Source organism: Rhinopithecus bieti, unplaced genomic scaffold (genome assembly GCF_001698545.2).
Source record: "Rhinopithecus bieti isolate Rb0 unplaced genomic scaffold, ASM169854v2 scaffold_14454, whole genome shotgun sequence".
Lineage (NCBI taxonomy): Eukaryota > Metazoa > Chordata > Mammalia > Primates > Cercopithecidae > Rhinopithecus > Rhinopithecus bieti.
This window is the reverse complement of record NW_016808228.1, coordinates 248296-263343: the sequence shown is the minus strand read 5'-3', so window position 1 is coordinate 263343 and position 15048 is coordinate 248296. Positions and strand designations below refer to the sequence as shown.

Sequence of the window (15048 nt, the reverse complement as noted above, 5' to 3'; positions counted from 1 at the left end):
AAAAAAAAAAAAAAAAAAAAACATGCAAGGGGATAAGGACTGTCTTGTCAGATTGGTTTATTGTCAAATCGGTTTATTACGGAGCTTGTCTTCACCCACTTAAATTGCGAGCCTTGATATTTATCTGGATATCAGAGTTTGCAAAACATATTTTAGGTACCATGGAAAGACATACGACCTGAGTAATGGAGTGATAGCTCCTAAACTGTGCTTGTTGTTAATTATGACATAATGGGCCTTAAAATTAATTTATTGCATTCAGAATTACTTTTAACCCTGAGCTAAGTTTTTTTTTTTTTGAGACGGAGTCTCGCTCTGTCGCCCGGGCTGGAGTGCAGTGGCCAGATCTCAGCTCACTGCAAGCTCCACCTCCCAGGTTTAGGCCATCCTCCTGCCTCAGCCTCCGGAGTAGCTGGGACTACAGGTGCCTGCCACCTCGCCCGGCTAGTTGTTTTTTTTTTTTTTGTATTTTTTAGCAGAGACGGGGTTTCGCCGTGTTAGCCAGGATGGTCTCGATCTCCTGACCTCGTGATCCACCCGTCTCGGCCTCCCAAAGTGCTGGGATTACAGGCTTGAGCCACCGCGCCCGGCCGACCCTGAGCTAAGTTCTTTGTTCAACCAAACATAACTGCGTTGTAAGTCACCAATGACCTCCACATTGTGAAATCTATTGGTCCATTATCTTATATGACCTGTTACCAGCCAGTGACATAGATGGTCACTCCCTCCAGAAATGCCATCTTCACCTGGCTTTCTGGATGCTATACTCTGTTGGTTTTCCTCCCATCTCACTAGCTGCTATTTCTCAGACTTTTACTGGTTCCTCCTCTTCTCCCCATCCTCCCAGGGCTCAGTCCTTCAACACCTCCACATTGGAACAGGATATGGGTAGGGCACAGTGGCTCACATCTGTAATCCCAGCACTTTGGGAGGCTGAGGAGGGAGGATCGCTTGAGCCCAAGAGTTCAAAAGCAGCCTGCACAACATAACGAAACCCTATCTCTACGAAAAATAAAAAAATTAGCCGGGTGTGGTGGTGCGCACATGTAGTCCCAGCTACTCAGGAGGCTGAGGTGGAAGGATTGCTTCAGCCAGGGAGGCAGGGGTTGCAGTAAGTGGAGATCAAGCCACTGCACTCTAGCCTGGGTGGCAGAGCCAGACCCTGTCTCAAAAAAAAGTGAATGGGATATAGGACCTACTGCTAAACATTCCTGTCTCTGCCTAATCATTAGTTCCTCTCGGAAAACCTTGGATCCCTCAAGATGATATTGGCTGTCTCCCCTTGGGAATCCACCCAATCCTATTCATGTGCCCTCCCGTTAGCACAGGTCACGTGATCGTACTCACCTTGTCTTGCACACTACAATATGAGCAGTTGAGCACAGTATTATGTAATATAACTGGTATGTTCGCAGCCTAACAGGTCACCTTGATTCATCTCTTATAGCTGTGTAATATTCCATGGGATGAATGTGCCGTAGATTGTTTACCTTGCACTGATCAGAAGTTATCTGGAGGTCGGTGGCTCACACCTGCAATCCCAGCACTTTGGGAGGCCAAGGCAGGAGGATTGCTTAAGTACAGGAGTTTAAGACCAGCCTGGGCAACACAGGGAGACCCCCATCTCTACATAATAAATTAATATGAAAAAAAAGCCATCTGGGTTGCTTCTGGTTGGGCTATTACAAATAAAAATGCTATGGATGGGCTGGGTGCGGTGGCTCATGCCTGTAATCATAGCACTTTGAGGGGCTGAGGCAGGTGGATCATGAGGTCAGGAGTTCAAGACCAGCCTGGCCAAGATGGTGAAACCCCATCTCTACTAAAAATACAAAAAAATCAGCTGACATGGTGGCACGTGACTGTAATCCCAGATACTCAGGAGGTTGAGAAAGATAATTGCTCAAACCTGGGAGGCAGAGGTTGCAGTGAGCTGAGATTGTGCCAGTGCACTCCAGCCTGGCCTGAGTGATAGAGTGAGACTCCATCTCAGAAAAAAAAAAAAAAAAATCTATGGATGTTCATGTACAGGTTTTTAAATGCTGAGAAATACTCTTGCTGGGTCATTTGGTAAGTGTACATTTAATTTTAGAAGGAACTGCCAAACTGTTTTCTAGGATGGCTGTAGGATTTTACACTTCCACAAGCAGTGTATGAGAGATCCAGTTTCCCTGCATTCTCATCCACGCTTGGTAGTTAGGATTGTGTATTTCAGCCATTTCAACGCATGTTATTGGTAGCTTGTCATGGTTTTCGTGTGTATTTCCTTAATAGCTAGTGATATTGAACATCTTACGATGTGCTTATTTACCATTCTTATACTGTCTTTCACTGAAATGTCTGCTTGAGATTTGCCCATTTTCTTTTTCTTTCTTTTTTTTTTAGCCAGAGCCTTGCTCTGTCGCCCAGGCTGGAGAACAATAGTGTGATCCTGGCTCACTGCAACCTCTGCCTTCCAAGTTTAAGCGATTTTCGTATCTCAGCTTCCCGAGTAGATGGGATTAACAGGCGCCTGCTACCAAACCCAGCTAATTTTTTTATTTTTAGTAGAGAGGGGGGTTTCACCATGTTGGCCAGGCTGGTCTCGAACTCCCAACCTCAAGTGATCCACCCACCTCAGCTTCCCAAAGTGCTTGGATTACAGGCAAGAGCCACCGCTTGCTTGCTTCCTTCCTTCCTTCCTTCCCTCCTTCGTTCCTTTCTTTCTTTTCTTTCTTTCACTCCCTCCCTCCCTTCTTCCCTCCCTCCCTCCCTCCCTTCCTTCCTTTTACTTTTTCTTCCTTTCCTTCCTCTCTTTCTTTCTCAGAGCCTCACTTTGTCACCCAGGCTGGAGTGCAGTGGTATAATCACAGTTCATTGCAGTGTTGTCCTCCTGGGTTCAAGCAATCCTCCTACCCCAGCCTCCGGAGTAGCTGGGACTACAGGCACACACCACCATGCCTGGCTAATTTTTAAATTTTTTGTAGAGACAGGATCTCACTGTGTTGCCCAGGCTGGATTTGCCCATTTTCTAATTGGGTTGTTTGGTTTCTACTTCTTGAGCGTAGAGAGTGTTTTATATATGCTGGATACAAGTCCTTTGTCGGATATGTGATTTGCAAATATTTTCTCCCAGTCTGTGGCTTCTCTTTTCATCTTATTAATGTGGTCTTTCACACAGCAAATGTTTAAACATCTTGATGAAGTCCAATTTATCAATGTTTTTTATTTTGAGACAGAGTTTCACTCTTGTTGCCGAAGCTGGAGTACAATGGTGCAATCTCAGCTCACTGCAACCTCCACCTCCTGGGTTCAAGCGATTCTCCTGCCTCAGCCTCCTGAGTAGCTGGGATTACAGGTGCATGCTACCACGCCCGGATAATTTTTTGTATTTTTGGTAGAGATGGGGTTTCATCATGTTAGCCAGGCTGGTTTCAAACTCCTAACCTCTGGTGATCCTCCCACCTCAGCTTCTCAAAGTGCTGGGATTATAGGCATGAGCCACCGTGCCCAGCCCAATTGTTTTTCTTTTATGGATTGTGCTTCTGGAGTCTCGTCTAAGAACTCTTCGTCTTTAGCTGGGCGTGGTGGCATGTGCCTGTAATCCCAGCTACTCAGGAGGCTGAGGCAGGAGAATCTCTTGAACTGGGGAGGCAGAGGTTGCAGTGAGCCAAGATCCTACCACTGCACTCCAGCCCGAGCAACAGAGTGAGACTGCGTCTCAAACAAACAAAAAAACAAAACTCTTCGCCTGACCCTACACCATGAAGTTTTTTCCTAGATCACTATCCATTTTGTATTAACTTTTTGCATAGGGCTGAGGCTCATTGCTTTGCCTATTTGTGCAATTGTTTCAGCACCACTTGAAAAGATCGTGCTTTCCCCATTAAAACGCTTTTGTACCTTTGTCAAAAACAAGTTGGTTGGCAGTGGCTCACGCCTGTAATCTCAGCACTTTGAGAGAGCTGAGGCAGGAGGATTGCTTGAGTTCAGGAGTTCAAGATCAGCCTGATCAACATAGTAAGACCTCGTCTCTACAAAAAATAAAACAAAATTAGCTGGGTATGGTGGTGTGTGCTGATAGTCCCAACTACTTGGGAGGCTGAGGTGGGAGGATGACCTGAGCCCAGGAGGTCGAGGCTGCAGTGAGCCAAGATTGTGCCACTGCACTCCAAGCCTGGGTGACAGAGTGAGACACTGTCTTATAAACAAACAAAATTTATTTATTTATTTATTTTTATTTTTATTTGTTTTTGAGATGGAGTCTCACTCTGTCGCCCAGGCTGGAGTGCAGTGGCGATCTCGGCTCACTGCAAGCTCCGCCTCCCGGGTTCATGTCATTCTCCTGCCTCAGCCTCCTGAGTAGCTGGGACTACAGGTGCCCACCACCACGCCCGGCTAATTTTTTGTATTTTTAGTAGACAGGGTTACACCGTGTTAGCCAGGCTGGTCTCGATCTCCTGACCTCATGATCCGCCCACCTCAGCCTCCCAAAGTGCTGGGATTACAGGTGTGAGCCACCATGCCTGGCAAAAAAAATTATTTTTTAAAGAGAGTTAGTTGACTGTACTTGTGTGAATCTATTTCTGAGGTCTCAATTCCATCTTATTGATTTATGTGTCTATCCCACTGGGGAGACCATAGTTTCTTGGTAACTATATTTATATAGTAAGTCATAAAATCAGGTAGATAGTGTGATTCCAACAACTTTTTTAAAGTGGTTTTAACTATTCTACTTCTTTTGCCTTTCCATATAAAGTTTAGAATAAACATCTATATTTAATACAAACAAACATTGCTGAGATTTTTGTAGGAATTGCATTACGCCTATAGATCATTTGGGTTTTTGTTGTTGTTGTTGTTGTTGTTTGAGACAGAGGTCACTCTGTTGCCTAGGCTGGAGTGCAGTGGCGGGATTTCAGCTTACTGCAACCTCTGCCTCCTGGGTTCCAGCTAGTCTCCTGCCTCAGCCTCCCAAGTAGCTGGGATTACTACCAGGTGTACGCCACCACACCCAGCTAATTTTATATTTTTAGCAGAGATGGGGTTTCACCATGTTGGCCAGGCTGGTCTTGAAATCCTGACCTCATGTGATCTGCCCGCCTTGGCCTCCAAAGTGCTGGGATTAAAGGCGTGAGGCACCACGCTTGGTCCCTATGGATTAATTTGAAGAGAATTGGTATCTTTAATATGTTGGATCTTCCAATTCAATCCTAATCTTGTGGTTAATGAAAGAATCTGAAGTAAAGGAAAGAACTATGGGATTGAAATGGGGTGCTGGGAGCAAATTTCTCTGGAATCTGAACTCTCTTTGACCTGTGATCAAATGAGGTCGGACTCCATCCTAGGGAAGTGAGAAGGGTCTGGGAGACATAAATATGCCAACTCACCTGTGTAGGTTTACAGTTTACAACATTACCTGGGGTTTCACAATTCAACTGCAAGAAAAGAATTAGCATCCGCATTTTTTTTAAACCAGTGTTTTCATATCCTTTATTCCCAAGTCAATGTATTTGTCAGTTTGAATGTTACATGTATGATAAAACAGATTATGAAAAGTATACTTATGATGAGAACATTATTTTATGTAACTGATCATTGAATATGCAACCTCTTGTAACAATAACTTAATGGACCCAACTCTACCTTCTGAATGGACAAATTTTATGATTCCCCTAAAACACTTTGAGTTGGGTATAGTTTCTTGTTGCTTCTTCCTGTGACCCAAGACTTAAAAATGAAGCTGGGCACAATGACTCACGCCTCTCAACCCAGAGCTTTAGGAGACCAAGGCAGGAGGATCACTTGAGATCAGGAGTTTGAGACCAGCCTGGCCAACATGGTGAAACCCCATCTCTACTAAAAATAAAAAAATTAGCCAGGCATGGTGGTGCATGCCTGTAATCCCAGCTACTCAGGAGGCTGAAGCAGGAGAATCGCTTTAACCTGAGAGACAGAGGTTGCAGTGGGCTGAGATCACGCCTCTGCACTCCACCCTGGGCAACAGAGCGAGACTGTCTAAAAAAAAAAAAAAGAATGAATCTCTGGAAACTAGCAATTAGAGCCAGACCTCCCTAGGACCAAGGAGACAGGAGTCGGGTAAAAGGACACTACAGATGATGCCCACAGTCTCAAGCACTGTGGCATATGCTTGACTTCAGAGCATTCTGGCGCTCAAGGTCAAGTGTGGAGCCATCTATATATCCTGTCAATGCAAATGCCTGCAACCGCTACAATTAACAGGATATGGGAGAGAGGAGGCACATAATGTGTGGAGGAATAAATCAGTCCCAACAATTACGTGAACATTTCGAAAATTTCAATACCAAGGATTAACTTCTAAAATACAACTTTACATACTGGCGCATGCCTGTAGTCCTGGCTATTCCGGTGGCTGGGGGAGGAGGATTGCTTGAGCCCAGGAGGTCAAGGCTGCAGTGAGCTATGATCACACCACTGCACTCCAGCCTGGGCAACAGACTGAGACCCTGTCTCAAAAAAAAAAAAAAAAAAGTTTAGGCTGAGCATAGTGGCTCACACCTGTAATCCCAGCACTTTGGGAGGCCAAGGTGGGAGGATCGCTTGAGCCCAGGAGTTTGAAACCAGCCTGGGCCACAAAGTGAGACTCCATCTCTACAAAAAAATTAAAACATTAGCCGTGCATTGTGGCGCACACCTGTGGTCCCAGCTACACAGGAAGCTGACACAGGATGATGGCTTGAGCCCAGGAGTTCAGGGCTGCAGTGAGCCATGTTCATGCCACTGCATTCCAGCCTGGGTGACAGAGTAGGAGGACCCTGTCTCAAAAAAATGAAGTAAATTGGCCAGGTGCAGTGGCGTGTGCCTGTAATCCCAGCTACCCAGAAGGCTAAGGCACAAAAATCTCTTGAATCTGGTAGGCGGAAGTTGCAGTGAGCTGTGATCACACCACTGCACTTCAGCCTGGGCAATAGACTGAAACCCTGTCTTTAAAAAAAATAAAATAGGGCGCAGGTGGCCCTCAAGCCGCCTGTAACCCCAGCACTTTGGGAGGCGAGACGGGCGGATCACGGAGGTCGGGAGTTCGAGGACCAATCCGTGGCCTAACAAGGTGAAAACCCCGTTCTCTACTCAAAAATACAAAAAAAAGAAGAAATAAGCTAAGCCGGGCGAGGTGGCTGGCGCTGTAGTCCCAGCTACTCAGAGAGGCTGAGGCCAGGAAGAATGGGCATAAACCCGGGAGGCCGGAGCTTGCTCCGTGAGCTGAGATCCGGCCACTTTGCACTCCAGGCCTGGGCGACAGAGCGAGATCTCCGTCTCAAAAAAAATAAATAAATAAAATAAAAATAAAAAGACAAGTTTAGGCTGAGTTAAGCCCAGTGGCTCACACCTGTAATCCTAGCACTTTGGGAGGCCAGGGTGGGAGGATCACTTGAACTTAGGAGTTCAAAACGAGCCGGGGCCACAAAGTGAGACTCCATCTCTACAAAAAAAATTTTGAAACTCAGCTGTGCGTTGTGGCGCACACCTGTGGTCCCAGCTACACAGGAAGCTGACACAGGATGATCGCTTGAGCCCAGGAATTCAGGGCTGCAGTGAGCCGTGTTCACGCCACTGCACTCCAGCCTGGGTTACAGAGTAAGGCCCTGTCTCAAAAAAATTTAACAAATTGGCCGGGTGCTGTGGCGTGCGCCTGTAATCCCAGCTACTCAAGAGGCTGACGCACAAGAATCGCTTGAATCTGGTAGGCAGAGGTTGCAGTGAGCTGAGATCACACCACTGCAGTCCAGCCTCGGCCACAGAGTGAGACCCTCTCTCAAAAATAAATAAATGCAAGTTTATAGTCAGAAGCTATATAGCTAGCCATTCAATAAAATGCATGTGCAATATGGTGGAGGAGCTGTTGTGAACATCCCCATTTGAATGCTGGGCAAACAGAGTAGTTCAAGGTCCCCAAAGGATGCAGCAGGTCCTACTCATTTCAGAAGGGAACTCTAGAAACCATCCAGCCTGGGCAGAGCCCCCACTCCACTGGCCTGGAGAGCCACGAATCCGGCGCACGTCCTCCCCACTTTGCCCACCAGGGGGCGACAAGTCCCTGTTAAGGGGTCGCGGGCCGCAGAGCTGGTGGGAAATGGTTGAGGGGCGTGCGTGGGTCAGCGTTCCTTGGGGACCCGTGAAGCCTGGGCTTAGGGCTCACAGCGTGGGTCCCCAGCAGAGACAGGAGGCGGACAGCTTCCCGTGAACTGCAGGGGAGTCCCGGGACGCTGTCCTCCAGCGAGGTGGGGACCGGCTACGTCCCTCAGTTCCCCCCTCGGTCCTCGGGCCACAGGGACATTAGACTAGGGGGTCAGTTCTTCCAGGCCTACTCAGGCCTCTTCTGACCAGAGGCGCTGCAACGGACGCGGAGTTCAGGCCTCTTGGCGACCGCGGTCTCCTGAACCCTCCCTGCTCCCGTGGGGAAGAACCCCGCCCCTAGAACAGCCTCCCCTCCAGGTGTCTCCCTACACTACCCCTCCGTCAGCCCTAGGGAGGCCGATCCTGCCCCTTCTAGCGCCTCCCCTGCTTGGACCTGGTCCCCGCCCTCGGCCGCCCGCCAGTCCCCGAGGCGTACACGTGGTAGATCCCGTCAGTCCCGGAAGTCTCGCGTTACTCAAACGCCTCGCGCAGTCGCACTTGTGCTCAGGGAAGGGGCGGGGTGAACGGAAGCCGGGAAGGAGAGTCTCGGTTCGCGGGGTACGGCCGCGCGTGCGCATTCCGCAGCCCGTTCAGGACCGAGGCGCTGGCCGGGCGCCCACGGGCCGGCGGGTTGGTTGCGCCCCCGTCCTTCTTTCCCTGGGACCTGGGGTCGCGGTTACTTGGGCTGGCCAGCGAACCCTTGAGTGGCCTGGCGGGGAGCGGGCCTCGCGCGCCTGGAAGGCCCTGTGGAGCGAAGAGAGTGAGCACGGGAGGGGCGGCGGAGAGGCGCGAGGTTGGGGGAGACGCGGGATCTGGAGATGGGTAGGAGGGGACGAGGGACCGGAAGGAAACAGGGTTGTCGAGTGTGTCCCCTCTCGGGTGCACCCTTTTTCTTTGTATTTGTTTCAGACAGCGGCTTGCTCTGTTTCCCAGGCTAGAGTGCAGTGGCGCGATCACGGCTCACTGTAGCCTCGAACTCCCGATCTCAAGGGATCCTCCCGCCTCGGCCCGGGTAATTGAAAAAAATTTGTTTAAGACAGGGTCTTGCTGTGTTGCCCAGGCTGGTATCAAACACACAGGCTCCAGTGATCCTCCCGCCTCGGCTTCCCAAAGTGCTGAGGTTACAGGCGTGAGCCACTGCCGGGCCACGTGCACCCTTTGTACAGGAAAAGGGGTAGGAAAGCCTTCGAGGTCACTGTGATCCCTCTGATCTCATCTCTTTCCCATGCCAGAGCACACAGCATGGCAGAAAACCGAGAGCCCCGAGGTGCCGTGGAGGCTGAACTGGATCCGGTGGAGTACACCCTTAGGAAAAGGCTTCCCAACCGCCTGCCCCGGAGGCCCAATGACATTTATGTCAACATGAAGACTGACTTTAAGGCCCAGCTGGCACGCTGCCAGAAGCTGCTGGACGGAGGGGCCCGGGGTCAGAACGCGTGCTCTGAGATCTACATTCACGGCTTGGGCCTGGCCATCAACCGCGCCATTAACATCGCGCTGCAGCTGCAGGCGGGCAGCTTCGGGTCCTTGCAGGTGGCTGCCAATACCTCCACCGTGGAGCTTGTTGATGAGCTGGAGCCAGAGACCGATACACGGGAGCCACTGACTCGGATCCGCAACAACTCAGCCATCCACATCCGAGTCTTCAGGGTCACACCCAAGTAATTGAAAAGACACTCCTCCACTTATCCCCTCCATGATGTGGCTCTTCGCATGCCGAGTACTGGACCTTGGACCAGAGCCATGTAAGAAAAGGCCTGTTCCCTGGAAGCCCAAAGTACTCTGCATTGAGGGCGGGTGGGGCGGGGGGGGGGGTAATTGTCTCTTGGTGAGCCCAGTTAGTGGGTCTTCCTGAGTGTGTGTGTGTGTGTGTGTGTGTGTGTGATCTGTAACTATTGCCATATAAATAAAAAATCCTGTTGTACTAGTGTCCTGCCACCTCCACTGCCACTGACTCTTTCCTGTGTAAATTCTGTGTGTGCCTGAATAGGGATGGTAGGAAACGCTACAAGTATCTAGCTGAAAGGGGAACCCAAGTGTTTCTTGCCTCCATAGAGACCATAGATTATGCTATGAGCAGTGTAACAAAACGGTACAGTGCAGAAGCCCAGTCATCCCAATGTTTGTTTTAACGATTTTCATCTTCTAGTTGGGTGCAGTGGCTCCAGCTTGTAGTCCAAGCTGCTGGCGGAGGCTGAGGCGGAAAGATCGCTTGAGCCTGGGAGTTTGAAGGTACAGTGAGTTATGATCGTGCCATCTGCACTCCATTCTAGATGACATACTGAGACCCTGTCTATGCAAAAAAAACACTTTTTTTTTTTTTTTTTTTCCTGAGATGAAGTCTTGCTCTGTCACCCAGGCTGGAGTACAGTGGTGCCATCTTGGCTCACTGCAAGGTCAGCCTCCTGGGTTCAAGTGATTCTCCTGCTTCATCCTCCGTAGTAGCTGGGATTACAGGTGAGCACCACCACGCCCCGCTAATTATTTTTGTATTTTTAGTGGAAACACCATGTTGGCCAAGCTGTTCTCGAACTCCTGACCTCAAGTGATCTGCCCGCTTCGGCCTCCCAGATGCAAAAAATTTTTAAAAACTAGATGAGTGTAGTGGCTTGCACTTATAATCCCAGCTACCTCATTGGCTGAGGCAGGAGGATCACTTGAGCCCAGGAGTTCGAGGCTGCAGTGAGCTGTGATCACCACACTACACTCCAGCCTGGGTGACAGAGCAAGACTGTATCTCAAAAAAAAAGAAAAAAACGAAGCAAACTAAGACTTCAGGACCTTCTTAGTGTCAGGCTCCGTGGTAGGGACTGACAATTGGCTTCATTTAATTCCTGGACCTGCAGGGCCTGCTGAGATGGCACCCGGGCTTTCAGGTCCAGAGCCCTTCAGACCCTTTTTTTTTTTTTTTTTTTTTTTTTTTGAGACAGTTTCACTCGGTCATCCAGCCTGGAGTGCAGTGGTGCAATCTCAGCTCACTGCAACCTCTGCCTCCTGGCTTCAAGGGATTCTTCTCCCTCAGCCTCCTGAGTAGCTGGAACTATAGGCGTGCACCACCATGCCCTGTACTTTTTTGTATTTTTAGTAGAGAAGGGGTTTCACCATGTCAGCCAGGCTGGTCTCAAACTAATGACCTCGAGCATTCTGCCCGCCTTGGCCACCCAAAGTGCTGGGATTACAGGCATGAGCCATTGTGCCCAGCCTTCAGACCCTTCTCACTGGGCTGCTTCAGTGGCAAAGAGACCCCCCCACACACATAATTACTGGGCACACAGGTAATACTTTCTGTTTGGATATTTGTGGGATGACCTGATTTTTCACATTTATCAAACTAGAGTCAACTAAAGCAATGTTTATCAAAGCGGGTTGTGACCCATTTGTGGGTCACAGCTTCTTAAAAAAAAAAAAAAGGCCAGGGGTGGTGGTTCACGCCTGTAATCCCAGCACTTTGGGAGACTGAGGCGGGCAGATCACAAGGTCCGGAGGTCAAGACCATCCTGGCTAACACAGTGAAATCCTGTCTCTACTAAAAAATACAAAAAATTAGCCAGGCGTGATGGTACATGCCTGCAGCCCCAGCTACTCTGGAGGCCGAGGCAGGAGAATCGCTTGAACCAGGGAGGTGGAGGTTGCAGTGAGCTGAGATCGCGCCACTGCACTCCAGCCTAGGCGACAGAGCGAGACTCGTCTCAAAAAAAACAAAAACAAAAACGAAAAAAACAAGGACGGGTGTGGTGGCTCACGCCTATACTTCCAGCACTTTGGGAGGCCGAGGCAGGTCAGTCTCTTGAGCCCAGGAGTTCGAGACCAGCCTAGGCAACATGGTGAAATCCCATCTCTACAAAAAATATAAAAAGTTATCCGGACATGGTGGCACAAACCTGTGGTCTCAGCTACTTGGGAGGCTGAGGTGGGAGGCTGAGCCCAGGAAGGGGAGGTTGCAGTGAGCTGAGATCATGCCAGTGCACTCCAGCCTGGGTGACACAGCAAGACCTTGTCTAAAAAAAAGGAAGGAAAAAGAAAAAACAACCCAAGTTAAAAAAAAAAAGTGCAACTTAAATGGTGGTGTTTTATTGCAGATTTTTTTGTTTTTTTTGAGGCGGAGTCTCTATCACCTAGGCTGGAGTTCAGTAGCACAGTCTTGGCTCACTGCAACCTCTGCCTCCCAGGTTCAAGCGATTCTCCTGCCTCAGCCTCCTGAGTAGCTGGAATTATAGGCACGCGCCACCACGCCCGGCTAAGTTTTGTATTTTTAGTAGAGACTGGGTTTCGCCATGTTGGCCAGGCTGGTCTCAAACTCCTGACCTCAGGTGATTCACCCGCCTCGGCCTCCCAAAATGCTGAGATTACAGGTGTGAGCCACTAGGCCTGACCAGCAGATTTTTCAGTTAGGCATGTGTATTATATGTATGTGTAGCATAATAGGATGTACATTGTGTTTTTTACCGTTTGAGGTCATAAGCGTTTAAGAGCCTCTGATTTACAGATTAGGAACAGAATTTCATTCTAATTCAACTGAAGGTAGTTTGATCTGGAGGTCTGAAGATCAGGCTTCTAATTCATCAAAATCCCTTCCTCTGGCATCTGCATATGAAATGATCCCTACATTTAAGGAGCTCGCCATCTAATTGGGAAGGTGGATACATAATTTTTTGTGAATGAGTAAGATGTGTAAGACATAAGAGTAGCAATGATAAGGAAATGTGGAGATGGAAAGGGCTAATAACTTCCTGGTGGGACCCAAAATGGTTTCACTCACTTTTGATCTGGGCGTTGAAGGATGAATAGGAGTTTGCCAGGCAGAAAAGAGGGGAGACGGCATATTTGGCAGAGAGATCATAGTGGGGTGGGGAAATGGGTGGATTTGGCTGGGAATGGTGACTCATGCCTGTAATCCCAGCACTTTGGAAGGTCGAGGAGAGAAAATCGCTAGAGCTCAGAAGTTTGAGACCAGCCTGGGCGATAGAGTAAGACTTTGTCTCTGTCAAAAATTTAAAAATTAACTTGGCTTGGTGGCATGCACCTGTGGTCCACCTACTCAGGAGGCTGAGGTGGGAAGATTGCTTGAGCCCAGGAGGTTGACGCTGCAGTTAGCTGTGACTGAGGGCTTGCGAAACATCAAGAACCTGTCTCAAAAAACAGTGGGCAGGGAGGGGATTAATGAATAGGCAGCTACGTTCTGGGACTGGAGAGACTCGAGGTGGCTAGAAAGCAGGAGGTACTGGGAGACAAGGCTGCAGACATTTCCTTTTTTTTTGAGACAGAATCTCTATTACCAGGCTGGAGTGCAGTGGCGTGATCTCGGCTCACTGCAACCTCCGACTCTCTGGTTCAAGCGATTCTCTTGCCTCAGCCTCCTGAGTAGCTGGGATTACAGGTGTGCACCACCATACCCAGCTAATTTTTGTGTTTTTAGTAGAGACGGGGTTTCACCATGTTGGCCAGGATGGTCTCTATCTCCTTACCTCGTGATCCACCCGCCTACGGCCTCCCAAAGTGCTAGGATTACAGGCGTGAGCCACTGCACCCGGCTGGCTGTGGACATTTCTATCGGGCCACATCCCTTCCATCAGCCTGACTGCAAGGCTTCCTTGCCCGAGAGCCCCCCGGTAGCTGAGTGGGGAGCCGGCAGGAAGCTGGATGGAGCTGTGTCTCCCTGCACGTATGTGTTCCGGGCCTAAGCCCAGCAGAGGTGGTGGCAGGCAGCCTTTCCCATCTGGTTTGTTTTGGCAGTTCCCTCCTGCAGCCTATTTGTTTGTTGTTTCTACTCCATGTTTTCTCACTGCTTGCCAGTGGGGCTTCCCTCAGTGGCAGTTCTGCAGAAACAGACCTCCACATTGCCACTGAAGGAAGAGCGGGGCCTGGGGCTCACTCTTTTGTGGGTAGGGAGGCCTGAGCCAGGTTCCTGTATCTACTGGAGTCCATGCAGGGCAGGTGGGGTAGGGAACTCTGCCTGCAGGCCCGTCTATAGGGTGGCTGGCTCCAGCCTCTGTTCTCCTCCCTCTACTGTCTCTCCAAAGTGACTTCCATCAAAGCTCAGGAGGCTAGGAACAGTGAGTCATGTCTGTAATCCCAGCACTTTGGGAGGCCGAGACGGGCGGATCACCTGAGGTTAGGAGTTCAAGACCAGCCTGGCCAACATGGTAAAACCCCATCTCTACTAAAAATACAAAATCAGCTGGGTGTGGTGGCAGACACCTGTAATCCGAGCTACTCAGGAGGCTGAGGCAGGAGAATTGCTTGAACCTGGGAGGCGGAGGTTGCAGTGAGCCAAGATCGTGCCATTGCACTCCAGCCTGGGCAACAGAGCAAGACTCAGTCTCAAAAAAAAAAAAAAGGCTTGAAAAATAGGGGAGAGGGGTAAGGAGATGGAGGCAGAAGGTGTGTGCAAATGCAGTGCCCTGCCCTCCTTTTTACATTTTATTTTTTAAATTTATTTATGTTAGAGACAGGGTCTCACTCTGTAGCCCAGGCTGGAGTACAATGGTACGATCATAGCTCACTACAACCTCGAACTTCTAGGCTCAAGCAATCCTCCTGCCTCAGCCTCCCAAGCAGTTAGGACTACAGGCAAAAAAAAAAAAAAAGTAAAAGCTACTATTGTTTTCTTTGTTTGTTTATCCGTTTGTTTTGAGATGGAGTTGCGCTCTTGTTGCCCAGGCTGGAGTGCGATGGCATGATCTCGGCTCACTGCAACCTCTGCCTCCCGGGTTCAAGTGATTCTCCTGCCTCAGCCTCCTGAGTGGCTGGGATTACAGGCATGTGCCACTAAGCCTGGCTACTTTTTGCATTTTTAGTAGAGACGGGGTTTCACCATGTTTGCCAGGCTGGTCTCGAACTCCTGACCTCAGGTGATCCGCCCGCCTCAGCCTCCCAAAGTTTTGAGATTACAGGCGTGAGCCACCGCACCTG

The 15048-nt window shown here is 49.4% G+C and overlaps 1 protein-coding gene across 4 annotated transcripts in view; it reads left to right on the top strand.

Moving 5' to 3' along the window:
* Positions 1 to 10074, top strand: part of POP7 (POP7 ribonuclease P/MRP subunit) — a 13014-nt gene extending 2940 nt beyond the window's left edge. Inside the window, exons 1-3 of one of the 4 annotated variants that reach the window (XM_017886136.1) lie at positions 8651 to 8896; positions 9070 to 9148; positions 9369 to 10074. In XM_017886136.1, coding sequence (XP_017741625.1) covers positions 9379 to 9801 — 423 coding nt within the window. In that variant the 5' untranslated portion in view covers positions 8651 to 8896; positions 9070 to 9148; positions 9369 to 9378 and the 3' untranslated portion in view covers positions 9802 to 10074. Of the gene's footprint in view, positions 1 to 8644; positions 8897 to 9045; positions 9149 to 9368 lie in introns of those variants that run through there. The other 3 variants (XM_017886135.1, XM_017886134.1, XM_017886133.1) reach the window with 3 other exon arrangements.
* Positions 10075 to 15048: the final 4974 nt, after the last annotated feature.